The sequence below is a fragment of the Sciurus carolinensis genome, chromosome 18, assembly GCF_902686445.1.
Source record: "Sciurus carolinensis chromosome 18, mSciCar1.2, whole genome shotgun sequence".
Classification (NCBI taxonomy): domain Eukaryota; kingdom Metazoa; phylum Chordata; class Mammalia; order Rodentia; family Sciuridae; genus Sciurus; species Sciurus carolinensis.
In genome coordinates, this window is record NC_062230.1 from 20,047,622 (window position 1) to 20,072,335 (window position 24,714).

General features: G+C 51.7%; 4 protein-coding genes across 14 annotated transcripts in view; 3 read left to right on the forward strand and 1 right to left on the reverse strand.

Annotated features, from left to right (window-relative positions):
- The window catches only part of Tlcd3b (TLC domain containing 3B), a 26,972-nt gene extending 17,644 nt beyond the window's left edge, over nucleotides 1-9,328 (reverse strand). For 3 of the 8 annotated variants that reach the window (XM_047532818.1, XM_047532815.1, XM_047532809.1), the window contains exons 1-3: nucleotides 8,237-8,346; nucleotides 6,817-6,974; nucleotides 1,074-1,266 (exon numbers count right to left, since the gene is read on the reverse strand). The gene's annotated coding sequence lies outside the window, so the exon portion shown is untranslated. Of the gene's footprint in view, nucleotides 1-1,073; nucleotides 1,267-6,816; nucleotides 6,975-8,048; nucleotides 8,183-8,236; nucleotides 8,347-8,942 lie in introns of those variants that run through there. The other 5 variants (XM_047532820.1, XM_047532813.1, XM_047532811.1 and 2 more) reach the window with 4 other exon arrangements.
- Nucleotides 1,813-8,590, forward strand: LOC124969856 (keratin-associated protein 10-12). Its single transcript, XM_047532823.1, has 6 exons — nucleotides 1,813-1,912; nucleotides 2,148-2,183; nucleotides 2,924-3,067; nucleotides 3,285-3,434; nucleotides 7,855-8,334; nucleotides 8,506-8,590. Exons 2-5 carry the CDS (start codon nucleotides 2,178-2,180, stop codon nucleotides 7,966-7,968), a joined length of 414 nt encoding a protein of 137 aa, XP_047388779.1. The 5' UTR covers nucleotides 1,813-1,912; nucleotides 2,148-2,177; the 3' UTR covers nucleotides 7,969-8,334; nucleotides 8,506-8,590.
- On the forward strand, nucleotides 8,527-14,060 carry Aldoa (aldolase, fructose-bisphosphate A). 4 transcript variants are annotated; one of them, XM_047532808.1, is made up of 9 exons: nucleotides 8,527-8,589; nucleotides 11,323-11,455; nucleotides 11,550-11,761; nucleotides 12,295-12,349; nucleotides 12,460-12,620; nucleotides 12,960-13,043; nucleotides 13,142-13,316; nucleotides 13,480-13,679; nucleotides 13,770-14,060. In XM_047532808.1, the coding sequence occupies exons 2-9, from the start codon at nucleotides 11,344-11,346 to the stop codon at nucleotides 13,863-13,865; spliced, it is 1,095 nt and encodes a 364-aa protein (XP_047388764.1). In that variant the 5' UTR covers nucleotides 8,527-8,589; nucleotides 11,323-11,343; the 3' UTR covers nucleotides 13,866-14,060. The 4 variants fall into 4 exon arrangements, with proteins under 4 accessions (XP_047388764.1, XP_047388762.1, XP_047388763.1 ...); XM_047532806.1 differs by lacking the exon at nucleotides 8,527-8,589 and adding an exon at nucleotides 8,720-8,877; XM_047532807.1 differs by lacking the exon at nucleotides 8,527-8,589 and adding an exon at nucleotides 9,885-10,044.
- A 2,097-nt stretch (nucleotides 14,061-16,157) lies between these two features.
- Ppp4c (protein phosphatase 4 catalytic subunit) lies at nucleotides 16,158-24,657 on the forward strand. The gene is made up of 9 exons (XM_047532822.1): nucleotides 16,158-16,302; nucleotides 16,521-16,683; nucleotides 21,200-21,251; nucleotides 21,774-21,824; nucleotides 22,036-22,137; nucleotides 22,710-22,883; nucleotides 22,976-23,102; nucleotides 23,936-24,125; nucleotides 24,210-24,657. Exons 2-9 carry the CDS (start codon nucleotides 16,586-16,588, stop codon nucleotides 24,337-24,339), a joined length of 924 nt encoding a protein of 307 aa, XP_047388778.1. The 5' UTR covers nucleotides 16,158-16,302; nucleotides 16,521-16,585; the 3' UTR covers nucleotides 24,340-24,657.
- The last annotated feature ends 57 nt before the right edge of the window (nucleotides 24,658-24,714 follow it).

A 24,714-nucleotide genomic window follows, 5' to 3' on the forward strand; every position in this document is an offset into this window, starting at 1 on the left:
AACAGAACACCATTAGCAGTGAGTCTGACCACTGCAGACCATGGATGTGTCCAGAACCCTCGCCAAGGCTGACGTCTCTGTTGGCTCCGACTGAAGAGAGGGTGGGGATATGTATCACCAGAGGCCGTTCCTGTGGCTGAGGTGGGACCTGGCCTCATCCTGGTCCTTGGGGACCTTATCAAGTAAGAAGACAGCCCCAAGAAGGCAATCAGACCCTGCCTTCCAATCAACAATGGTGACCTTGGGGACAGCTAAATTCTTGTTTTCTGGGCTCAAAACCCCTTCTGCGGCGGCAAGGGTGGCAGTAGAAGTGGTTGGGCCCCTCTTGGTGTGGTTGAAGGTGGGAAGAGAGATTTGGGACCCAGGGACGCAGTGCCTGGCAATTTCTGTGGCTGCTTTATGGCATAGGAAAACCCCTGAGACAGCAGCTGTCCATCAGGGTGGAGCACGAAAGTGGGTACAGAGTAGCATTGCATTTGGAGGGAAGTACCAGGCTGCAGCATCCTGTCGGAAGTTGCAGGGCCCCAGGGGAAGTGTGCTTTTGTGTGAGCAGAGTCAAAAAGGTTAGAAATGAAAGAGGGAGTCTCAAGTGACTTTTCAGCTAGTGGAACTCCAGCCCCTGGATGACAACAGCAATACTTCTCGTGGACGCAGCTGGATTTGGGTCAACCACTGTGGGATCCCCAGGGCTAGGCTCGAGCTTGGGCACAGAGATGAATCGGACCAGGATTCAAAGTCTAACTGGGGAGCCAGACACTGAAGAGGAGAAGTCAAATACCTCGAGGTGATGCTTGAATAGTGGCACTTACCTAGGGCTGTGGGAACTCAGAGCCTAAAGCAGCCACCTCTGCCTGAGGTTGGCAGCAAGAGTCCACTAAGGCACAACTGAGCACAGCCTTGAGGGACAAGGAAGGAGTTTGTCACGAGGAAGTGAGGGGAAGAGTGTGAGAGGCAGAGGGAACAGCATCTGCAAAGTTGCAGAGCTGTAAGATCCTGAGTACTGGCTCAGGAAACTTCAATATATCTTATGTGGAACTTTAAAAGAAGCATCAAATCAGACTTATTTTACCCACATTATCTGATTCCCCTCTGCAGTAGAATATCAGCAACTTGAGGGCAGGGAATCAGCCTCACTGTCAAGAGTTCCAGGGCCTACAGCAGTGACTTTATCTTGACTCTAGTAGGAAGTCTTTGGAGGATTGAAAGTAGAAAAGAAAGATGATCTGATATGTGCGGTAGGAAATCACTTTGACAATGATGTGAAGGCTGGAAAAAAAGGTGTGAGAATGGAGAAATGAGGTCAGGTTGGTAAAAATATTGATAATTCCATGCAATTAACAAGTAGTGTTTTTTTTATCCCTTTGCGGTGCGAACCCAGGACCTTATGCTTGCAAGGCAAGCACTCTATCCACTGAGCTATATCCCCAACCCCAACAAGTAGTTTTGATTTGTACAATATCCCTATGAAACAGGTGCTCCCCCTTTTGTAGATGAGGAAATAGATTCAGCGAATCTCATTAACTTGGGCCAAGTCACACAGCAAATTGGTGCAGTAGCCCAGGGCTTCGATCCTCCCTTTGCGTCGCCCCAGGATCCAGGGCGGCACTTCCAACGTCCAGCGTCCTAAGGTGATCCGCCCTAGGCCAGTGACAGGAAGAAGTCGCTATTCCGGTTCAGTTGCAGCGGGAAAGACCAGAGGATGGTGGTTCAGAACACTTGATCAAAGATCAGGCGGGAAAAGCAAGGCGGGAAGAGGGTGTTTGGGTCTAGGCGGCCGCCGTAGGCGCGGCACTGTGGTCCCTATGGCAACAGCAAGAAGCAGCGCAAGGCTCCCGGGCGGTTCTGGCGCCACCGAGGATTGGACCCAGCGCCGCGCGGAATCTGTGAACTGCCGGCGGCCCCGAGGGTGCAGGTGATGTGGATGCGTGGAACTGGGGAGCCCGGGTGTGGGGACGCGGAGGGGCGTGGCCTGGGCCGGGCTGGGGCCTGGGAGGAAGGCGCCGCCCCTGCATCTCCGGACCCCACCTCGCCCAGACCAGAAGCCATCTCTGGGCCTCAGTTTCCTCACCCGGGAAATGGGAGGAGGAGAGGGCACCCAGGTCCAACGGCCCCTCTCAGCCTCTGAGCCCAGGACCTTCTCTCTGCAGCTCCCGGAGTAACTGGCGCTGTCCTGCCCCATGGACGTGAGTCTCCGGGGCCCTTCCCTTCTCTGCGCGACCCCCTCCACGCCTTATGCTCACCTTGACTTTGCCTGCCTTCGAGCCCAGGCTGGGGAGGGGGCTTTTTACCCAGCATAGACCCTTCCTGCTTAGGACAAGAGCTGTGAGAAAAACGGGCAGGGATGGACTTCCAACTGGAGGGCACATTTCCCATATTCCTGGCAAGATAAGGAGTCCACCAAGTAGGCAGGGCATGGGACAGCGCCAACAGCAGAGGGAGGCCTGGTGGTGAGGTAGGATGGATCATTTGGGGAACCGCTAGGACTTCAGGGTGACTAAAAGATAAAGGGTAGGCAGGGCTAGACGGGGCTGTGTCCTGGGATAAGTTTTCACGGAGTCATTGAGAGTCACAGATTGATTGTAGGGGAGGGAGGGATACACAGGACAACTGTGTGCAAAGGGACCAGATTGCATGTTGAAAGACAGTTAGGGGCCAGTACTGTGGACTGAAGGAGGGTGAGGTAGTGGCCTGCGGTCAGAGACCAGATCTGTTTGGAGAAGCATTCCGAAAAGAATGATCAACAAGTACTTGGTGGTGAAATGGGGACGACAGGGGAAAAGGCAGGTTTGGGGGACAAGATGGTGAGTCAGAGTGTCATCCTATTGACCTCCTCCCCCCAGCGACCTCTGTGTCCTCCTGGGATTCCTGTGTTCCCGCTGCCCCTCCCCATCTCCTTGTCACCTCTTCCTCTGTGCTTGCCCAGGCCTCCTCTAGCCCGTGGAATCCAACCCAGGCCTCTGCCAGCAGCCCTCCCCTGCTGCTCCCCATTCCTGCCATCGTCTTCATTGCCGTGGGCATCTATTTGTTGCTGCTGGGCCTAGTGCTGCTGACTAGACACTACCTGCTGGTGAGGGGCCGGGTGGGGAACAAAGGGTGGGTTCTGGGGAAAAGGAAACCAGTTAATCTGCCTCTCATCTGCAGGCTTTTACCCTGAGGCACCTTCACCATTTAGTCCCTGCACCTATACTTTTTGTGGGACCAGGGGTCTTGCCCGCTCCCTAAAGGGAGTTTCAGCTATCCCTACCTGTTGCCCAGCCCAGATCCTGAGCCCTCCCATCTCCTAGGCCCAGGGCTGCTGCACAGACTGCAGCTCCCCCTGTAGGAAGAAAGGTGCCTTACAAGACTATTGCTGGACCTGTGCAGAAGCCTGTGATTTCCCTCTGCCCAGCCCAGCCCGCTACCTGGATGCCTGCTGCCCACAATCCACGGAAGCTGTGAGTTCCATTCTCACCCCGCCCCCACAGCCCTGATCTAGGGATGATCTGTGCCTTTATTTTCTGTCTTCAATCACATCTGTTACTGAGCACCAACTCTAGTTGAGGTTTGGTTCCAGGTACTGAGCTCTGTGAAGACAGCCAAAGCAACACATCAGGTCATGTCTAGTGATGACAGCTACTTGAAGAAAATAGCTGGAGAAAGGTGACGAGTGTAACATGCCCAGCACATAATCAGCACTTCTGAAAATGGTAGTTAAAAGGAAAAGTAGTTCAGCCAGGCACGGTGGCACATGTCTGTAATCCCAGCAACTCTCAGGAGGTTGAGGCAGGAGGATTGTGAGTTTGAGGCCAGCCTCAGGAACTTAGTAAGACCTGTCTCAAAAAGTTTTTTAAAAGATGCTGGGGGCTCAGTGGTGGAGTGCTCAAGGGGACTAAAAAAAAAGGAAAAATAGTTCACAGAGCATCTAATAATTCCTTGAGTGTTCCAGAAAGCAGCACCACTTTATTGGCATTATTATTTTCCCCAGGTATTTATTTTATACCTAAAATAAATAGGTATTTATTTTAATTTTAATTTTTAATTGATACATACTAGTTATGTGAATTGCGTATGTATTTATTTGTTTTTGGTACTGGGGATTGACCCTAGGGACCCTTAACCACTGAACCACATCCCCAGACCTTTCTTATATTTTATTTTAAGACAGGGACTCACTGAGTTTCTTAGGGCCTTGCTAAGTTACTGAGGCTGGCTTTGAACTTGTGATCCTCTTGCCTCAGCCTCCCAAGCCAGTGGGATTATAGTTGTGCACCATTGCACCTGGCTAGTTGAGTATTTTTAAAAACTTATATGTATATATTTGATTACAGAAAGTATTGTTTACAAAGCATACATGTAAAACTACAAAGTATAAATCACTATATAAACTAATCCAAAGTTGCTACATTTTGTGTATGTCCCTCATATACTAATATACAGTACTGTTACATGTTACTATTATTTGGAAAAAATGGAGTCACGCCACAGACCATGTTACCATAACTGCTACTTGCCCTTTAAACTTGACATGATACCTTGGCGCCTATTCATGCCTGAACATGTAAATGGATAAGTATTATGCCCCTTCTGCAGGGAGTAAACTGGCTTGGGGAAGTTTAATGGCTTTTCAGTGTTACCCAGTGGAGCTTTGCTTAGCAAACTGCTTCACAGTGCTAGCTGCAGCAGAATCCTCAGGGGAGAAGCCTGGCTCACAGAAGATAGGCCATTTTTACATTTGTGGGTTTAAAGATGTTTAGTGATCAACCACCTTCCTATATCATGATATTTTGAGCTCAGAGAATTAGACAGCAAAGCTTCTGCCCTTGGAGCGGTGACCTTCCCTAGGAGGGAAGGGGGATGAAGACCAAGCCCCAGCAAATTCAAAACTTGGGCTGACTGTGCTTGGTGCAAATTCCTGGCAGATGTTTTGGGTTTCAAAATAAATTGTGGGACAAGGAGCTCTTCTCTTCCAAATAATCTGCTTCTGGTTCGCCGGGGATAACCAGGAGTGGGGCCCCAGGTTACTGATGAGGACAAAGGAGAAAAAAAAAAGAAGAAGACCTTGGGCTCTAAAAACTCCTATCTTATAGGAGATGCTCAATTAAAAAATGAGTTGTGGCCCCCTGTCCTGGGGTCACAGGCCCCTTTCCTGTCTGTATGCATGAGGTAAACCGACAGGGAAACATCTCTTCCTTAGGGGAGAGGCTGGGGTGAGATGTACTGTAAGGAAGGACTGGGTCTGACACCTGCCAGTCCAAGGCTGTAGGAACTTCCAGACCTGGAGACTTTAGGTCCTGAACCTCTCCAGTTTCTGCTGGAGCTAGCAGGAAGAGATCTAGAACAGCCAAGGGCAGGCAGGGTCATCCTGTCCTTGAGCTGTCTTTCCTCAAAGTACACTGCAGTCCCTGTGTTCTCCAGTTTCCTTATAGTAACAATGACAGCCACAAAGGTGACAGAGCTCTGCCTGTATTACAGTTGTGGACACTTAGGCTCACAGAGGCTTAACTGACTTGCCTGAGGTCACACAGCTGGGCCAGCCAGACCACAAACCCAGGGCTCTTTTCCTTTCTCAGGAAAACACCTGAGGTGGCGAGGATCTCATCCCTTCATTCATTTAAAAATTCATCCAAATATCTATGAAGTCACTGTTGAGGCTTTGCGCTGGACCCCAGGGGCTCAGTGGAAACAAGATAGACAAGGTCCTGGGCCTTCCAGGGCCTATGTGGACAGAGAGAAATGGGCCATTACAGTGGAGTGTGAGGAGGATGTGATACAGTTGGTTGATTGACATCCTTGTGTGTGATCAGAAGCAGGTGGGGGACTTAAAGGGAAAGCCAGGTCCCTCGCTCAGTAGGTATGGCGTGGGACTGTAGTTTGTGACCTTCTCATAAGCTCTCACATGATTTTGGCCCACATCAGGGTTAAGAATTACTGTTAAGGGGAACCAGAACTATAGGGGTAAGAGTGCTTCTGTCAGGCAGGCTCAGTTCTTCCCACTGACTCCCCACAGTGACCCTGTGAAGCAGGTGCTGTATGGATTTTAGAGATGGAGAAACTGAGGCTCAGAACATGAATTAACCAAGCTGAGATTGAAGCGTGGGCCTTATTGACTTTAGAGTCTGAACTGTAACCTGTAAAAATGATGACTGGTCCTCACAAAGACAAAGGGAAACTGTCAAAATAAAAGAGCCTGGAGAAACAGCAAGGGTTAACAGTCTTCTGGAGGCCTTGTTTAATGTACTTAAACAGCAGATTCCTTCCAGAAGCCACATGGTTGCTTGTGAGTCAAGAAATCCATTAGCCAGTTATTAATGACTGGATCTAAACCCCTCAGTGGGCAGAGCCAAGAAATGCTTTTAATACCCTCTTTTCTGAGGTAAGGGCAGCAGAGTTGCTCTCAGCCACCAGCTCTGAGTACAGAATGATGGTGTGGTCCTCCAAAACCCACAGAGCTGACTTTATCCCCATACTGGGACTCCCCAGAGATGCCCCCAAACCACACCCACGTGAAACACGAAAACCATTTCTCCCTTCCACCATGACACCTCTAGCCTTCTCCCTCTGTTGACATTAGCACAACCCAATTCAGACCCCTCTGCCTGCAGTTGGCAGGTCCCCTCCCCTTGCTGGAACCCTAGTGACGCTGATCTCACCAGTCATCTGACACCGCACCCCGAAACCTCAGCTGTTGAAAAGGTCATTCCCCTATTCCTGGCTTGGCCCGGTCACTGATTGAGCTGTGCAACTGTGACTGTCACTAGCCCTACTTCTGGCCTCGAGGAGCCAATCTTCTGTCACACAGCCATCCTGGGTGTGTCCCACTCCAGCCATTTGGCCTACCTCCAATCCATGCCTGGGGCAGTTGCAGATCATCCTTGTCTCAGGCAGAGGAGCAGTGAGTTGGAGGGGTCAAAATCTCCCTATCTGTAAGGACATGATGTTCCTTTTCCCTAAGCAACAGATCTTGTTTCCCTGGAGTCCAGGAGCCTTAGTTTTGCCTAAAGAGGGAAAAATGATGTTTAGATTCATCCATCCATTCAGCATTCTTCTGCATATTGGACACCTGCTGAGTTCCCTACACTGGCCCAGTGGAGGACAGGAGAACAACTGGCCCTGCCTTTGCACCCCAGAATGAAGTTGATGTTCCTAGCCCTGGGAGACAGTGGGGACTGGGCATCACAGGTCGAGAGTCAAGCCAGCCCTGGTCCATCCTGGCTCCACTCTACTTCTTTGGGGCAGGTCACTCCCTTCTCTGAGCCTCTTACTTCCTTTTTATAAAGAGGTCTACTCTTTAGGATTCTGATAATTAAAAGATAATCTTAAATTTTAAAAAACAAATTGTCATTTTCAAAGAAAACTAAAAAGTTTTAAAAATCATTCATGAATGTAGTCTGTGCCTTACACAAAATTGGGTTCAAAAATGAATGACAGCCTGCAGTTTGGTCTCATGCCAAGAGAAATCCATAAACCCCACCCCCAAATTCTTTTCATAATGGACAGAAAAACGTGCATGCTTTCTCTTCCTACTGCCTCTCAATTGCATGAGGCCATGAGGTTGTAGCAAAACCATCTTCACTGGGACACCCCAATTCTAGCATAGACCAAGGACCACTGATCCTTATCCTCCTTACCCAAGCAATGGGAAGGAGAGAACCCCTGAATCGTGACTCCAGCTTCTAACTGAAATGTGAGAACATTGCCTCACTGCTGATTTCTCAGCAGCACAAGGAATAACTTTGTTCCCAGGAATGGTGGATGGTACTCTCTATGCCACTAGCAGTGGTGACTTCCAGGACCTCTCTGTTCCCTTCTCCCCTTGGAGGGAAACAGACTGGGGCTCTGGTCCTACCTCCCTCACCAATCTCTCCTCTTCCTCAGGGTTGGGCCCCTCGCTGCCCTCGCTGCTGCCCGCTCTGCGACTGTGCCTGTGCCTGCCAACTTCCTGACTGCCAGAGCCTCAACTGTCTCTGCTTTGAGATCAAACTCCGATGAGGACCCAGGGTCCCTGCCCTTTGGGGAGCAACCAGCCCCCAGGACCCACATGCACCCCTCGCTCAGGGCCCCCAGGACACCTTTTCTCCAGGCCACTGGAATCACAAATGGCTGGTCCAGGGCCAGGCTCCCTGCAAGGCAGGGCTCAGAGAGCCCTTGGGCAGCTGGACTGCAGCTCCTTTGGAAGGTGGAAGGGAGAGGGGCTGCCCCTTTCCCTCCCCAAGTAAGCTATTGCATTTGAATCGGAGGATGAGGGAGCACTGCTCACCACAGACTGCATGATGGGTGGAACTCAGCTGGTCTTGAGTGTCAAGAGTTAGGGTGCCCAGCCACACCCTCTTCATGGGCTCTTGGTTATTTTGGGAGGTGAGTATCTGCCTGCATCTGCCCTTGCTTTAAAAAAAAAAAAAAAAAAAAAAAAAAAACTAGCCACCATGAGGCCCAGAGTCAGGGGAGGAGGGAATCAGGAGGAGGCAGTTGGAGGAGGCAGGGTGGGCCACTCCATCTACCTCCCTGTACTCCTTTTCCTCCCCACAGACCTCCTGTCCAAAGATTGATTTCTCTTGACAACCAAGAGCCTCAGTCTGGATCTCCAAGGAAGAAATTTCCTCTGAAGTACGGGTGAGTGGGAGGGGGCCCCTCCTCCCCCTAGGCAGACCCAAGACTTCCTCCTCCTTCCCCCACGCAGGGCCCCACGCTGGCTTGAATGTCAGGGGCTTCAGGTTTCCCTAAATATAGGTCCTTTGCCGGGGGATCCGTGGCGACGAAAGGGCAGGGGTTACAGGGAAGGTCGGGGACATTTGTGCGGGGGGGAGGGCAGGAGCTGCCTTATAACCCAGAGGGTGTCCACCTGGCTCACTCGCTGCTGACCACGCTCTGCCTGCGCCTTCCGTTCAGCCTCGCAAGCAGGTGGGTCGCTAGCTGAGCTCTGCGGGATGGGGTTGGGTTGGGGTCGAATATGGGGAAGAACTGACCGGTAGAAACGGGAAGTTCAGAAAAGTAATCTGGGAGCGAGGAGATCAGTGGTACAGCGCGGGGATGGATTTTATATTGAAGAAAGAAGTTAGGTTCAGGGAAGACATTTCGCAGGAACTGTGGCCCCATGGCCCCGACACTTGCTTAGGCCAAGTCCTAGCCAGTTTCCGCACAGTCTGGTTTTCAGCTATTGCCTTGTTTGCACCAGCCGCGGGCGGAAAGCGCATGTGTCAGGGCAGGCCAGGCTGGCCTTCTGACGCGGAGAAGCACTTGCCAGGGCGGGACCCTACACCGCTAGGGGAAGGCCTAGCTACCGCTCTCTGCAAGCCCGGGCCGCTCTCTTCCGCTCCCATTGCTTCCACTCGCCGCCCTTTTCTCCGCCTCTTGCGTCTGAGTTAAGGACAGGGAGGGAATAGGCTATGCGCCCTGAGCAGGACAGCCCACGGGCGAGGCAGGCAGACGTCCGACCTCTCGATTTGGTTACAATGTGACATACGTTGCAACCACGCAGGCCGGAAGCTGGGACTGCCCCGGCGCGGGGATGGGGCCTGGGAAGGGAAGCCAGCCTTCATCTCTTCTGACTCTTCCATTGCTTTTCCCCCACCTCCCCATCCCCATTCTCCTCCCGTGCCAAAATTCCAGCTGAGTCACCGCACTCCCGAGCGCGCCAGGCTGAGTGGGGGGAAGTGCAAGGGAGGGGCGGGCCCTGGCGACCCGCGGGATGTGGCCCGAGTCACGTCCTAGGGGGGGTGGGGGAGGGATCGTATTCTTGCGGCCTTGTACCTTCGCAAGCGCCGCCTCCTAGCTTCGACTCTCTGGGCGGCCTTGCGCACTGTTCCTCGCCTGCAATTGGACGCCTCCTGCCCCCGGCAAAGGAAAAAACCCAGCGGAGGGCGGAGCGGTGTCTTTAAAAGACCGGAGCCACCTCCTCCTGCCCGCCCCCTGCGCCGCCCCCCTCGGGATCTGAATAGGCTTCGTTCCTCTCGGAACGCGCCGCAGAACCCGGTTCTGGTGACGACTGCAGCGTTCGCTCCTTAGTCCACCCGCCAGCCCACCGCCCTCTGTCGCCGCACCCCGCAAACCCGCCCCCTCCTGTGCCAGGTGAGCGCCCCTCGCCACGTGCGAGGGTCAGGAACTGTGGAGAAGGATCCTGGGGCAGTGGCGGGTTGGGCATCTGCGCGGAGTCCCCACCCGGTCCCATCATCTTCCCACTACCGCCCCACAGACTTGCTCTCCAGGCCCTTACTCCCCAGCCCTCTCCAGCTGTAGCTCCCTCCGTCAGCTGCGCAATGCAGCAGCACCACGCTGAGTCATGGCGGGGGAGGAAGCAGTACGAGATGGAGGACCATTCCCCCATCCCTGTCTTTCCAGGGATCCCCGGTACAAAGTCGCGGGGTCCCTTTGCCTAGACAGAGGCAACAGGGGTGGGCGCAGCTCATACTGCCTCAGGGTTTTCGCAACTGGGTGGCGGGTGATTCCTGCCCCTGGTGAGGAGGGGGGTAACCCCTCAGCAGTGTCTGATGACCCATTAACACTTTCCCTATCTTTCCTTATCTTGTGACCTTGATTCTGAGCCTGGAACTGCTGCAGCCGTGCGAACAGACAGGAGCATTTTTCAGGGAAGGGGTGGGGCGCTTGCCTCCCCTCCACATTCTCTTTCCCTGTATGAGCAGTGAGCACGGGCGAACCTTACCCTTCCCTCCACCTCCGGCTGGGCTTGCTGGGCTGCCCTTTCCTGGGCTTCCGATTGCCTCCTACCTTTTTTCCTAACACCCTCCCTTCACCCTGGGGGGAAAATACTGACCTTGGGATGTCCTTGAAGCCTTGGAGCCTGGGCCAGCCCTGGGATCTTGGGTGGATTGGAAGGAACACCCCAATAGCAGTCAGGAGATTTGGGTTCTAATCTCAGATCTGGCCCCTGGGTTGTGGTGTGGCTGGAAGCACAGATCTTTACCTTCTCTGGGCCCTCTGCCCTACTCATGACCTTTAAATTCTAAAATACTTTGGTTCGGTTTTGTTTCTAGGCAAGGTGACCCCATGGCAAGGCGCAAGCCAGAAGGGTCCAGCTTCAACATGACCCGCCTGTCCCTGGCTATGGCTTTTTCCTTTCCCCCAGTTGCCAGTGGGCAACCCCACTCTCAGCTGGGCAACACCCAGCAACAAACAGAGTTAGGAAAGGTACAGGAGGAGGCAGGCCTAGTACAGGGAAGTCGGGTGTAGGGGAGAGCTGGGGACAGGAAGTGCCCCAGGACCTGCCAGGGTGTGGGGCAGGGGAGGTAGGGACTGATTGCCCGACCTCCAAGCAAGGGGCCCTGTTCACTGGGAGACCATGGGAAGTCCCAGCTAACTACTCTACCCCCATCTGTCTCCTTCACTCAGGAACTTGCTGCCACTGGCACCATGCCCTTCCAATATCCAGCACTGACCCCGGAGCAGAAGAAGGAGCTGTCTGACATCGCTCACCGAATTGTGGCTCCGGGCAAGGGCATCCTGGCTGCAGATGAGTCCACTGGTGCGGTGCCGGCCCAAGACACAGTGGTAGGAGGGCCCAGGGTTGGAAGTGACAGGTCAGTCTCCTTATTCTCCCATATGATACTCCCCTCCAGGAAGCATTGCCAAGCGGCTGCAATCCATTGGCACTGAGAACACCGAGGAGAATCGGCGTTTCTACCGCCAGCTGCTGCTGACTGCTGATGACCGTGTGAATCCCTGCATTGGGGGTGTCATCCTCTTCCATGAGACACTATACCAGAAGGCGGATGATGGGCGTCCCTTCCCCCAAGTTATCAAATCCAAGGGTGGTGTTGTGGGCATCAAGGTGAGGGGGCAGGGCTTCAGGATATGTTTGGTGATGGATGTGGGGGAAGGGAATTGAGATTAATAGGGCAGGGGATGAATATTGAGTTGGGGGTCTAGAGACTAGGGTGGAGCCTTGGGTATCCCAGACTTTATGGGGTACTCACTTGGGACTTCTGTGTGAGTGTGTGGTGCTGGGGATCAAACCCACAGCCTCCTGCATGCTAGGCAAACACTATATCCCCAGCTGGTATTCTCAATCTTTATAATTCTAAGAGCAAGACATTTTCCCATTCTACAGATGAAAAGCCAGAAGTTCAGGGAGGTAAAATGGTTTGCTCAGTAAGTGGTAGAGCCCAGGTGTCCTGACACCCAATCCAGTTAATATTCCTTGTCAAATAATCCAGTGTATCATGCCTCTCAGAACTGGCTGCCACAACTAAGTAAAAATATGGGCAAGCCTGGAGAGACCAGTGGCAGATTAAGTTGGGGGAAGAGGGGCGCTGTTGAGGAGGAAAGGGTGCTAGAGATCATTGCCCTCATCCACTCCAACAGGTAGACAAGGGCGTGGTGCCCCTGGCAGGAACAAACGGCGAGACCACCACCCAAGGTGAGACTGGTTTGGCTCCTTCCCCTACCAGCCAGCCCACCCAGGCAGGAGCGAGTGGAGCTGCAGGCCTCCCTCGCTGCCATGCTCTGACTCCTTCATCTTCTCCTCAGGGCTGGATGGGCTGTCTGAGCGCTGTGCCCAGTACAAGAAGGATGGAGCTGACTTTGCCAAGTGGCGTTGTGTGCTGAAGATTGGGGAACACACCCCCTCAGCTCTTGCCATCATGGAAAATGCCAACGTTCTGGCCCGTTATGCCAGCATCTGCCAGCAGGTGGGACTGCAGGTCCCTAAAAGGACACCTCCTACATCATTTGGTCCTAGTGTGGCTAGTTTGCCATCCATCTGCCAGGATACCTACCTCCCCCAAAGCTGCTGTTCCCAATACACACTGAACGTGAGGCCAGGCCTCTGCAGGACACTCTGTAAGACAGAGGGGCAGAATAGGGATTGCGTGGGCTGATCTGAGATGCCTATCACCAGTAATCCACTGAGGCTTTGAAGCCGCGCGTCCCTATTCATCAAGATAAGATCCTGGCTAATGGCTGTGAGGAGCTGTGGGTGGGGTTCTAGGTTAGGAGGCCTCATGGCTACTCTGTCCCTCCCCTGACAGAATGGCATTGTGCCCATTGTGGAACCTGAGATCCTTCCTGATGGGGACCATGACTTGAAGCGCTGTCAATATGTAACTGAGAAGGTACGTTTCTGTCTCTCTTGGCTGGGGTGGTGTGGTGAACTGGTCAGCTGGGCCCAAGGTTTGGGCCCCAACATCCCCACTTTCACCTTGCCCTCTAGGTTCTGGCTGCTGTCTACAAGGCTCTGAGTGACCACCACATTTACCTGGAAGGCACCTTGCTGAAGCCCAACATGGTCACCCCAGGCCATGCCTGCACCCAGAAATACTCCCATGAGGAGATTGCCATGGCAACTGTCACAGCTCTGCGTCGCACAGTGCCCCCTGCTGTCCCTGGTGAGGCCTTCGGCCCTTGTCTTGGTCTCCCGGAGGTAGATGAACTGGGCCTACAACCCTGGAGCCCAACTGGTCTGCTTTTCAGAGCAGCCTCTAAGGGCCTCTCCCAGTCTCCTGGGTCTCCAGCTAAAGCCCCTCCTCTACTTCGGCCCTTGTTCTACAGGAATCACCTTTCTGTCTGGAGGGCAGAGTGAGGAGGAGGCATCTATCAATCTCAACGCCATCAACAAGTGCCCCCTGCTGAAACCTTGGGCCCTGACCTTCTCCTATGGCCGAGCCTTACAGGCCTCTGCTCTGAAGGCCTGGGGCGGGAAGAAGGAGAATCTGAAGACTGCCCAGGAGGAGTATATCAAGCGAGCCCTGGTAAGGCAGGGGCAAAAGGTGGCAGGGTGTCTGGGTGGATGGGAGGGACTGAGAAGAGACCTTCTCACGCCGGCTCCTCTCCCCTCTTAGGCCAACAGCCTCGCCTGTCAAGGAAAGTACACCCCAAGTGGTCAGGCCGGGGCTGCAGCCAGCGAGTCCCTCTTCGTCTCTAACCATGCCTACTAAGCTGAGGTGTTCTCAGGCTGCCCCCTCAACACTCCAGGCCCCTGCCCACACTCACTCTTCAAGAGGGGGCCACGTCGGGGCTCCAGGCTTTTTCCCATCACTCTTGCCTCCCTGGTGACTTGGTGTGTGGTGTTTGTGTGCGCTAACTCCATCACCCCTTCAGCCCACTGCCAATAAACAACTATTTAAGGGGGAGTCTGTTGTCCGTGTCTTGTGGCATCTAAGGTAGGGTGGGCCAGGGGAGGTGGCTGAGCCCAGAAAAGGATAGAGCCCTAGTTTTGTGTTTATCTGTCCTAGGCAGGAAAAGGGGTGCGGTAGGGCCTTCCTCTGTTTCTTACACCCAAGGGCTTTGAGAAAGGTGGAGAGCTTGTGAATTTTTCTTCTAGGCTCTATCTCGTCTAACTAGCAGCATCTAATAGGGCTCAGAGTTGAGGAGTACAGGTGTCACCACCCAAGTCTTTGGAGGCGTTTGCTTGGACTTACTTTTGGGCCCAGGACTCAAGGGTACAGAAGACCCCATGACAAAAACAGCCACCACTATGAAATTTGACCTTTCCTAAGTACTATGGGTCAGGCAACATATTTGGGGATCTATCTAAATGGATGCTCTTATTCCCAATTTATGCTTTATCTTGCCCAAGATGCACTGTTTGTTGGAAATATCTAATATATTTCTCCCAAATCTATGCTATTGAGCTCTATTTCATCATTGTAACAGGAGATGGGCTTAGAAATAGCTTCTTCTTAGGCTTCTGGACTATAGAATGCCTTGAAAAACCTGGAATCTCTCACCTACATCGGCCTTGACAATGCAGATACACACAAACTCAACTGCAGAGCTCAGGTTCCAGGTTAAGAACTGAGCTGCTGCATTCCATGAAGCCACAATGAGGGCCCTACATTTAGCCCTAGGCCATGCCTTGAATCCTTTTATATCATCTAGTCTTGGGTGTAGCAGTAACTAGACCAGTCCCTAGCTGCTGCAGATCTTAGCCATAACTAGGGAACTGCCACTTCCCCTATTTCCTGCAACCTCCTCACTCCACCCTTTTCTGGCATGGGTCCTTTCCATTCCAAGCTTCCCTTTCAAGAAAAAAATCTTGACCTTTCTCATCTCCCTGGTCTTACAAAATCCTGACAGTGATCTACATAGAACTGACAACCTTCTAGGGATTTAAAAACTTGGTCCTTCACTTCTATCTGTACATTTGTGTCTTAGTGATTACATCCAAAACCAAACCTGGGCTGGGGGTGTTAACCAGTGGTAAAGCATTTGCCTAGCATGTGTAAGGCCCTGGGTCTGATTCTCAGCACTCCCTGTTCCAAAATAAGAAAAAGGAAAAAAAAAAAAAAAAAAAAAACCCAAGCAAAAAATACCATCTCTATGACTCCTCAAAACTTTGTGTTCATTTCTCTTAGCTCACTCAACTTAGGAAAACAAAATCTGAAGTAAAGCAAGTAAAAACGGTCTGTTGAAGATGGCACAAAGGGCAGCATGATGTGTAAAGGCACAGAGACAAAAGATTAAGATCAATAGTTTCCTCTTACTGCAGTAAAGGACTTGAGGAAGCAGAGGAGTTTTAATGCCAGCTTTGAGTGTTGATCTTTTAAATCTTTTTATAACTCTGAGATCCAGAAACAGTTAAGTTAAAGAAAACAAACAACTGTGAACACAGCTTTTCTGGGTTCTAATTTCAACTTTGGTTCCACACCACTTCCAAAATTTTAGCTCTGCAACCACAAGCAAGTTACTCAACCTCTCTGAGCCAGTTTCCGCCTCTTAAAACAGGAATAAAACGTTCAGGCAATAGAACTGTGTCAGGGACGATTTTGGAATCAGGAGGGTCTTGCTGACTGAGGCATAGGCTCAGCGTGGGAAGGATGTAATCCTTTCTGCCCCAAACTTTGGAACTCCTCCCTGGCAAAGATTCCTCTGGGGCAGTGGGAAGAGATCGGTTGGGATTTCTTCACTCACTGAACATTTATGACTGTTTACTGTGCCAAGCCTTACCCTAAGCATTGGAGCTGCAACAGCTCCCAGGATTGTAGCGGGGGAGGCACAATGAAATAGGTAAACAAAAATGTGTAATATGAAGTGACACGGCCGAGCGCGAGCCCAGCATCAGTTTGTTTTTCTTACTTAAATGGTAGGGCGTTGGTCTGGGTCCCTAACACCTCTCGCGGCGCCCAGGTGCTCAGCCCGCATCCGCCGACGCCCACTTCCTTTTCTCATTCTCCGCCTCCAGAGGTGGCGATCAGGGCGCGGTGAGGGAGTGGGGAGGTGTGTGTATGACGCCACATCCGGCGTGCGCCGGAACTGGCCTCCCTTTGCTTCCGCGGCGGGGCCGGAAGTAGAAGCGGCGGTGGCGGCGGCCCAAAGCGGAGGGAAGGAGGGAAGCAAGCGAGTCCGAGAACCCGAGCCGGAGTCGCAGAGGCGGTAATAGTCTGAAGCCCCTCCGGGCCACCGTCCTTAGCGCGGGCCCGCGGGGTTCAACGGGAGTTGGCGGGGGGTGCGGCCAGAGCGGTGGGACGCTGGGGGTCCCGGGCTGATGTGAGGGGAGGCGGGGGGGCAGCCCCAGAATCTAGTCGCCTCCCCCCCCCCCCCCCCGTGCCCCGCACGGACACTCTGATCCGCCGACTGGTCTTATTTCCCAGGAGACCCCTGTGCGGTGCGGAGGGGGCGGCGGCCCCGACTCTGACCCGCGCCGGGGGGGTGGGCCATGGCGGAGGTCAGCGACCTGGACCGGCAGATCGAGCAGCTGCGGCGTTGCGAGCTCATCAAGGAGAGCGAAGTCAAGGCCCTGTGCGCTAAGGCCAGGTGAGCCCGGTGACCCCAGGAAAGCGAGGCCAAGCCGCCACCCAGGGTTCCGGCCTTGGGGCAGACCCAGCTGAGAACTTTGGTTCTCATGCTGGAAGTTTTACCGAGAGGAGAATAGGGCCGCTTTCTTCCAGGAACCCCGTAGTCTGCCAGGAGAAGGTAGACATGGATAAAGACTTAAAAGTATTAGATGTGCTTTGAATGGAATAAGGGAGAGTTACTTAAAGTACTTAGAAAACTCAGGGAGACAGACTTATTTGGAGCAAACAGAAGCAGCTTCTTGTAGGGGCTGAGCTCGGGAAAAGAATAAAAAGATGTAAAAGGAGTGTCTGCAAGAACAGAAGTTCAAGACAAGAAAACAGAGGACTCCTGTGACTTATAAAATGACCTTAATCCCTACAGACAACCCTTAAAAGAGGTGGTTTTTTTCCCCATTTTACAAGTGAAGGCTTTGATGTTCAAAGTTACAAGGAAGAGTGGAAGGGAGTCTGAAGCAGTTTGTGTCCTGACATTTTTCAGGCTATATACAGTAAGATGGAGTTGGATCATTCTCATGCTTAATCTGGGAGGCAAATAAGCCAGAGTAGAATTAAGCATGATTTGGAAGGAGGCCCAGCTAAGAGTTCTATGGGAACTAGAATGATGTAGCGATTAAGGGTCCAGGTTTTGGAATGTGGTGACTCTAGGTTTGAGTCTGAACTCTGCCTTTTATTAACTGTGGGAGATCTTGAGGTATCTGGTGCCTCAAGGAAAAAAAAAAGTTGTCTTGAGATTTTTTGTTTTGTTTTTGGTACCAGGGATTGAACCGAGCCACATCCCTACCCCTTTTATTTATTTATTTTTTAATTTTGAGATAGTCTCACTGAGTTGCTTAGGACTTAAGTTGCTAAGACTGGCTTTGAATTTGTGATCCTTCTGCTTCTGCCTCCCAAGCTGCTGGGATTACAGGCATGCACCAGCACACCCACAAAGGCAAGTTTTCTTTATTTGTAAAGTGGAGATGATCATGCTTAATATAATGGTTGTGAAGCTACATTCAGTGAATTGGTGCTTGAGGTAAACTTTTGGTCCAGTGTTAGTGACTCAACAAGCGCTGGGTGTTATTGCTGTTTGAGAAGGCAAGAATGATGTGGGCTGAAACCATCAGAAAAGCCTGCTAAGGTAGGCCTAAAGGATAAAGATAATTTTGATTATCTGATAGGGGCAGGGCCAGTGAGAAAGGACATTCCAAGTAGTGTGAGAGGAGCAGAGGCCGTAAGATGTGTGGGCAGCAATTGAGGACACCATTTTCCTGCTTCCTGTGGAGAACTGTTTGACTGTGACTTCCAAGCTGGAGAATTATTGAACAATAGATCCTCTAGTAACCTGATCTCCCCCATTGTCCCCCCTATCTAACAAACCTGTAAGGTTGGAATCTCATTTGCTCCATTTTACATAAGAACAGAAAATCACAACTCTTAGAGGCTAATGAATTGACTGAGGTAACCCAGTGAGGAAATAACAGAGCTGGGTTCTAAATCTGTGCCCCTGAGACTCTTTGGTTTGTTCTTCCACACTCAGACAAACTCTTAGCAGCCAGACAGGACCTGTGTGCGTTTGATGAACAGTCTAGGCACCTTTTAAAATGCCTGTTTGGAGCTTTACAGTTTTGACAACACAAGAAAATCTGCTTGCTTGGTGCAGGGGTGCCCACCTATAGTCCCAGCTACTCAGGAGGCTGAGGGTTCCGATTGCTTGAGCCCAGGAGTTCAAGATCAGCCTGGTTAACAAAGTGAGACCCTATCATGGTGGCACACACCTGTAATCCCAATGGTTTGGGAGGCTGTGGGCAGACAGATTGCGAGTTGAGAGCCTCAGCAAAAGCAAGGCACTAAGCAACTCAGTGAGACCCTATCTCTAAATAAAATACAACATAGGACTGGGGTTGTGGTTCAGTGGTTGAGTGCCCCTGAGTTCAATCCCTGGTACCAAAAAAGAAAGAAAGAAAAGGAAAAAGAAGAGAGAAGAAAATCCCCCTGCCCAAATCACCTCTTAGATGTTTTTAATTCTCTCTCCCTCAATACTGATTGGCATTTTTAGGAACTTAAACCTGGCATTATTCTTTTTTCTCCCATAAATCTTATCTTCCCCACAGGACTTGGATCAATGCGGTAGTGATTATAGGTAATGCTTGGATAGTACGCTGGAGTTTTCAAAATAATAGTGAATATATGTGTGCAGTCTCCATTATAGCACTCCTGTGCAATATGCAGGACAGGAGGAAGCATTTACTCTTTTTCGTAGAAGATCAAACTGAGTCGTAGTGTAGATGATATCTATCTGTTCTCACACTGTGTCACACAGTAAGTTAGCAAGTTGGAGAGGAAATATGTTTTGAGCCCAGGTCTTTGACCATGCTCCATGGTCATTGGTAGCCAGGCAGAGAGACATTTAAATTTTGATATGGGGTGTGAGAGGCAGCAGGGAGCTCTAGAGGGCTGAGAGGTGGGAGGATCCTTTCTAATTGAGACTGAATTGTAGGTAGAAGGAACTAGGTTGAGGTCTGAGGTGGCCTCTATTATCCCAGGCTTAGTTGTAAGGGGGACCAATTTTAGCACTTAGCCATGACGTGGGGACCTGTCAGAGACTGACTGAAGCCAGTAGTGTCAAGATCTTCAGCTTGCTGAGAGGGTACATAGAAAAAATTAAACCTTTGGAACCACAAAGGCTTATAGGAGTCTGAGCTGAAGTTGGTCCTGTTTAAACTATTAGCACATTAGAAGAGAAAAATTTTTGAATTGGGTACTCTTCAGTGTGAATCTCAGCTTTGTCACCATTATTAATGTGATCCTGATCAAGTTACTTTACCTCTATAACTTTTTTAAATCGTTGTGAATGAGATTTTGCCTATCCAGGGACAGCATACCGTTAGATACTTACTGAAGGTTTGTTAGTTTTGGAAGTAAAAGGGAACAGTTGTGAGTCACTGTAGGGCTGGTGATGTGCTCCAAGTTATAGCTGGCATCACAGCCTGATTCTTGTTCCTTGACTGCACCAGGGCTGTGCTAGCACTGAGCTAGGGTTTTGCAGAAAGGAAGGGTCCTGTGTATGACCTTACTGGGTTTCAGGTTTATTGGAAGGGACTGGCATAAATTCTCAGGAAATTGGGCTCCCAAGTTCCATTCAGTCACTCTCTAGCTTTGTAGTCTCAACTCTGCCAGTTTTCACTAAGCCTTGGTTTGTTTATCCATCAGATGAGGATGAAAAGAACCCCTTCACCCAGTTTCTTGGAAAGGTCATTATAAACAGTTGATATGGAAGGATATTCACCCCAAGATGCAGTACAGACAGGAGCCAAGTTCTTCTTCTGGCCTCCTGGACTGCCAGTGCTGCCTCCTGTTGCAGAAAGCTAAGGCACCCTGCCCTGTGCACCCTTGTCAGAGAGCACCCTTAGGGATATGCATGAATCCTTCCATTCCCTGAACTCAGGGAACTCACTCTAGTGGAAAGAGACTAGCAGAAAGAGGGAGGGCTGAGGAGGAGCAGCCTGGGGCCATCCCCCATCAGAATAGCTCAATAGAGAGTCAGATCCCCTCACTTAAGCCTCCCCACCAAAAATAAATAAATGAATAAATAAAAATAAAAATAAAAAAAGAAAGAAAAGAAAAAAAGAAAACAAACAAAACAAAAACCCCTGAAGCCAGGGTTTTTCCCTGGTCCAGATCCCACCTTTGCTCCTGCAGCCAACCCAGCACCCTCCCATGTTTCAGCTTTGCATCTTTTCTGTGAATCATCTCGTTCCTTTGAGGGTGACTGATGATGGGCATCCATGCAGAGCTCCTAATAAACAGTCATGGTGTGAGTTCCCAGTGTTCAGTGCTGCTCTTATCAGGAGCAAACTTTGGAAATACAGATGCTACTTCAGTTTGGCACCTGTGACTGCCAAAGTGATTATGGCATCCTTACTCAAGTGAAGTAGACCTCATTGCAAGGAGAAATAAAGTCCTCATGATCTCTAAATAAATGTTGAAAATGTAGGAACAGTAGTGCATTGTCCCTTTGAAGGTGCACCTGCTGGTTGACCTGCCGCGGATACTCTTGTCTTTGGACAGTCTGGGAGAAGGGTCCTGTGACTGGTAGAGTGATGTCAGACTTAAGCCACGGGGCAGTTAGGGAGAGCTCTAAGGCTCGGGGCTCTGTCGTGGATAAGATGAGGGGACTTGTCTCCTAGGAAAGAGTGCTGGATGCCTGAGAGGGAGCAGTAGGGGAGTCAAGGCTGGAAGTCACAGTCTGTGTGGAAGGGCTTAGATGCTTAGATGAGAGCTATGACTTTGTCCTCTTGACAGCTGGGAGCTTTGGAAGGGTGTTGAGCAGTGGAGGGCCATGGTCAGCTAATCCTGGGGAAGTTGAACACTTCACTCCTGCCCCCTGGCGGTTCAAGGACCACCTCATGTCCTCCCCTCCCCCCCAAAAAAAAGGTCAGGAATTGGGCTGGGCTGGCCTGGCTGTGGTGACCCTGGTCTTCTCCTGTCTCCAGAGAGATCTTGGTAGAGGAGAGCAACGTGCAGAGGGTGGACTCCCCAGTCACCGTGAGTATACTCTGTTCTGAAGGCCCGACTTAATCTTTTAAGCGCCATAAGTCCACCCCTCATTTCTGGGGTCCTAGGTAGCCCCATGTCTGCCCCTCCCCTGTCTTCATGGATGCCGCACTCTAAGAAATGGATGTTGTGGGAATTTTGATTTGCTTTGGGATACACTTGGCTAGGGCAGAAGGAGTCTAGTTTGGTGAGTGGTTCTGGTCATGTTTCTGTGGCTCTGCACTCTGGGTACTTGGAGGGAGAGAGGGGACCAAGTTCTCCAGGAGCTGTCAGTAGTACTGAAAAAACAGCTCTGGTTCCTGCCCACAGGGCAGCTGGCACTCAGTGTGGGATGACAGGATGCCGTGGCATGGTGACTCAACTCCGGGTAGATGTCCAGCCCTGAGGTGCAACAGCATAGTCAGGAGTGATGAGGCTCTTGAAAGCATGGGGTGTTTTGGGGTCATCCCTGGGAACAGAGGGGCTATCCCTTTGACCACCGTGTGAGTGCCAACCTACCTTCCTACTTCTCAGGTGTGCGGCGACATCCATGGACAATTCTATGACCTCAAGGAGCTGTTCAGAGTGAGTGTAGGGGAAACTGGGGTGTGTGAGCTGGGAGTGACTAAAAGGCTCCACTTAGAGTGAAGCCCTTACTTTGGTGCATGAAGAGGAGAAGGAAGCTTCTACTTGGTGGACTTTTGTGAAAGAAGGGCATCAGCTGGATAGGAGCATGGGACACTGCAGTGGAGAGGGGACTGTTTTGGACCAAGCAGAACCTTCTCCCTCCCCACAGGTGGGTGGCGACGTCCCTGAGACCAACTACCTCTTCATGGGGGACTTTGTGGACCGTGGCTTCTACAGTGTTGAAACCTTCCTTCTACTCCTGGCACTTAAGGTGGGAACCCCTGGCTTCTGGAGCCCATGCATGGCCAGTCTTTCTGCTACTTGGCCACCCTCATGTTCCCTTCCATCCTCTACCTTGGAGCTGTGGTTCTGGCTCTGGACTGATTCTGCTTGATGGGGTTGTCACCTTGACTCAGGGCCATCTGACCCAGACTTGGACAACGAGGCTAATGGGGCAGCACTGGGGGAGAAAAGAGGCTGGCTTTGGTTGAGAGGGTGGCAGTCATTGAGGACAGCTGGATACAGTATGCATTGGTGGAGAGAGGTGTAGGGGCCAGAGGGCCCTGAGCATCACCAAGGACTTGGGTCTGTGTCTGGCAGGTAGAAGAGCAGCCATTGAGTTTCCAGCTGAAGGGGAGGATCTCTTTACTTCTTCTAAAAGAAAGCCCCTCTGGGGACCTGTGAGGCACATGACACTGCATGATTCAGGCAGGAGATAACATGAGCCTAGGCCAGAACAGAGATTATGAAGACAGAATGAGGCTGTCAGATGTGTGGAGATTTGGGAGGGATGGTGGAAAGGCAGAGCTTGGATCCCAGCCCTGGCTTGATGGCCACCCCTAGGTTCGCTATCCTGACCGTATCACCCTGATCCGGGGCAACCATGAGAGCCGCCAGATCACACAGGTCTATGGCTTCTACGATGAGTGCCTGCGCAAATATGGTTCGGTGACCGTGTGGCGCTACTGCACTGAGATCTTTGACTACCTCAGTTTGTCAGCCATCATCGATGGCAAGGTAGGCTGGCCATGGGACTCCTTGGGGCTAGAGTGATAGGGGAGGCTCTGGACCTGTGCCTCCCTTCCTTCTGATCTTGCTTGCCCCTCTAGATCTTCTGTGTGCACGGGGGTCTCTCCCCCTCCATCCAGACTCTGGACCAGATCCGGACAATTGATCGAAAGCAGGAGGTGCCTCACGATGGGCCCATGTGTGACCTCCTCTGGTCTGACCCTGAAGGTAAGGGGCTGGCAGGTGGGGCAGGGCCAGTCTGGCTGTACCTTCATTTGTTGAGAATGGTTAAAGCAAGAGCCTTGAAGGGACAGGCCAGAAGGTCTAGGGAGGAGCAGGGCAGGGCTGGTCCACACTGCCTTCTGTCCTCCACCTGTTGGCCAGCTGGAGGACCCTCTGTGGTGAGCAAGGAGGTGTGGATGGTGGAATGCTAGAGCCCAGAGAGGGGGTTGGAGCATGCGTGTCACGGCTCAGCGGGCTGTTTAGGACAAAAGGATTGGCTCCCTGCATGGCCAGGGGCATCGGGACCTGACAGCAGCTTCTTCATAGGTCAGACCTCGGAATGAAAGCTCCCCAAGGACCCCTCGCGCTGTGGGAGTCCCTGCTACTGTGGAGCAGAGCTGAGAGTTACAGTCAGGTCTCTTGAATACCAGCCCAGGGCCCAGCCTCCCCTCTGTCACTGCCACTCAGACAGCCCTGCAAGGCCTAGGGTGACCTTTCGTCCCTGCTGGGCCAGGACAGTGCTTATTACACTGGTCTGCTGGTGATTCTCATGAGCACCTCCTTTCACTCACATGCACACCTGTTTGGACAGTCAATTGAATGGCCACTGCGATTAGGAGGTGAGACCAGACATCCAGCATTCTCTCCAGCTCATCTGCTCCAACATTTGCAGTCCTCTCCCCCAGAACCCCCTGGAACATATGTATTCCAGGGTAATCTTGCTGCACAGGGCTCTGGTTGATAGAATGCGACAGGATATTATTCACCTTCAAGGGACAGTGGGCAACCAGAGAAGCCTTGAGGACCTCCTCTCCCCATCTCTACCTTATTTGCCTCAGACACAACAGGCTGGGGTGTGAGCCCCCGTGGAGCCGGCTACTTGTTTGGCAGTGATGTGGTGGCCCAGTTCAACGCAGCCAATGACATTGATATGATCTGCCGTGCCCATCAACTAGTGATGGAAGGTTACAAGTGGCACTTCAATGAGACCGTGCTCACTGTGTGGTCAGCACCCAACTACTGCTACCGGTGAGCTGGTGGGACCAGGAGGCCAGGGTGGTGATGGGGAATCTAGGCTGACCCATTCCTAACTGTGCTGCCCCCTGCTTCTAGCTGTGGCAATGTGGCAGCCATCTTGGAGCTGGACGAGCATCTCCAAAAAGATTTCATCATCTTTGAGGCTGCTCCCCAGGAGACACGGGGCATCCCCTCTAAGAAGCCTGTGGCCGACTACTTCCTGTGACCCTTTGGCCCTGCCCCCTCCAACCTTTCTGGCCCTCGGACCACTGTGACTCTGCCCTCTCCCCAGTCGGAGGCTGGGCATGGAGGGGCTGTCCCCAGCTCTGCTCTCCCCCCAAGAGGGCGTTTCAAGGGTGAGGACTTTCTCTGGAGAGGTTTGGAGCCTTAGCTCCATGCTCCTCCTCTCCTTTCTCCCCACTTGAACCATGAAGTTTCCAGTAATTTTTTGTTTTCTTTTTCCTTTTTTTTTGTTTGTTTGTTTTTAGATAAAAGTTTTGAGAAAAAAAAAGAAAAAAAATTCTAATAAAAGAAGAAAAATGGTTGTTGGGTTTATGTCAGTCTTGATGGGGGGTGAGCAAAGATGATGGCCTGGGACCTG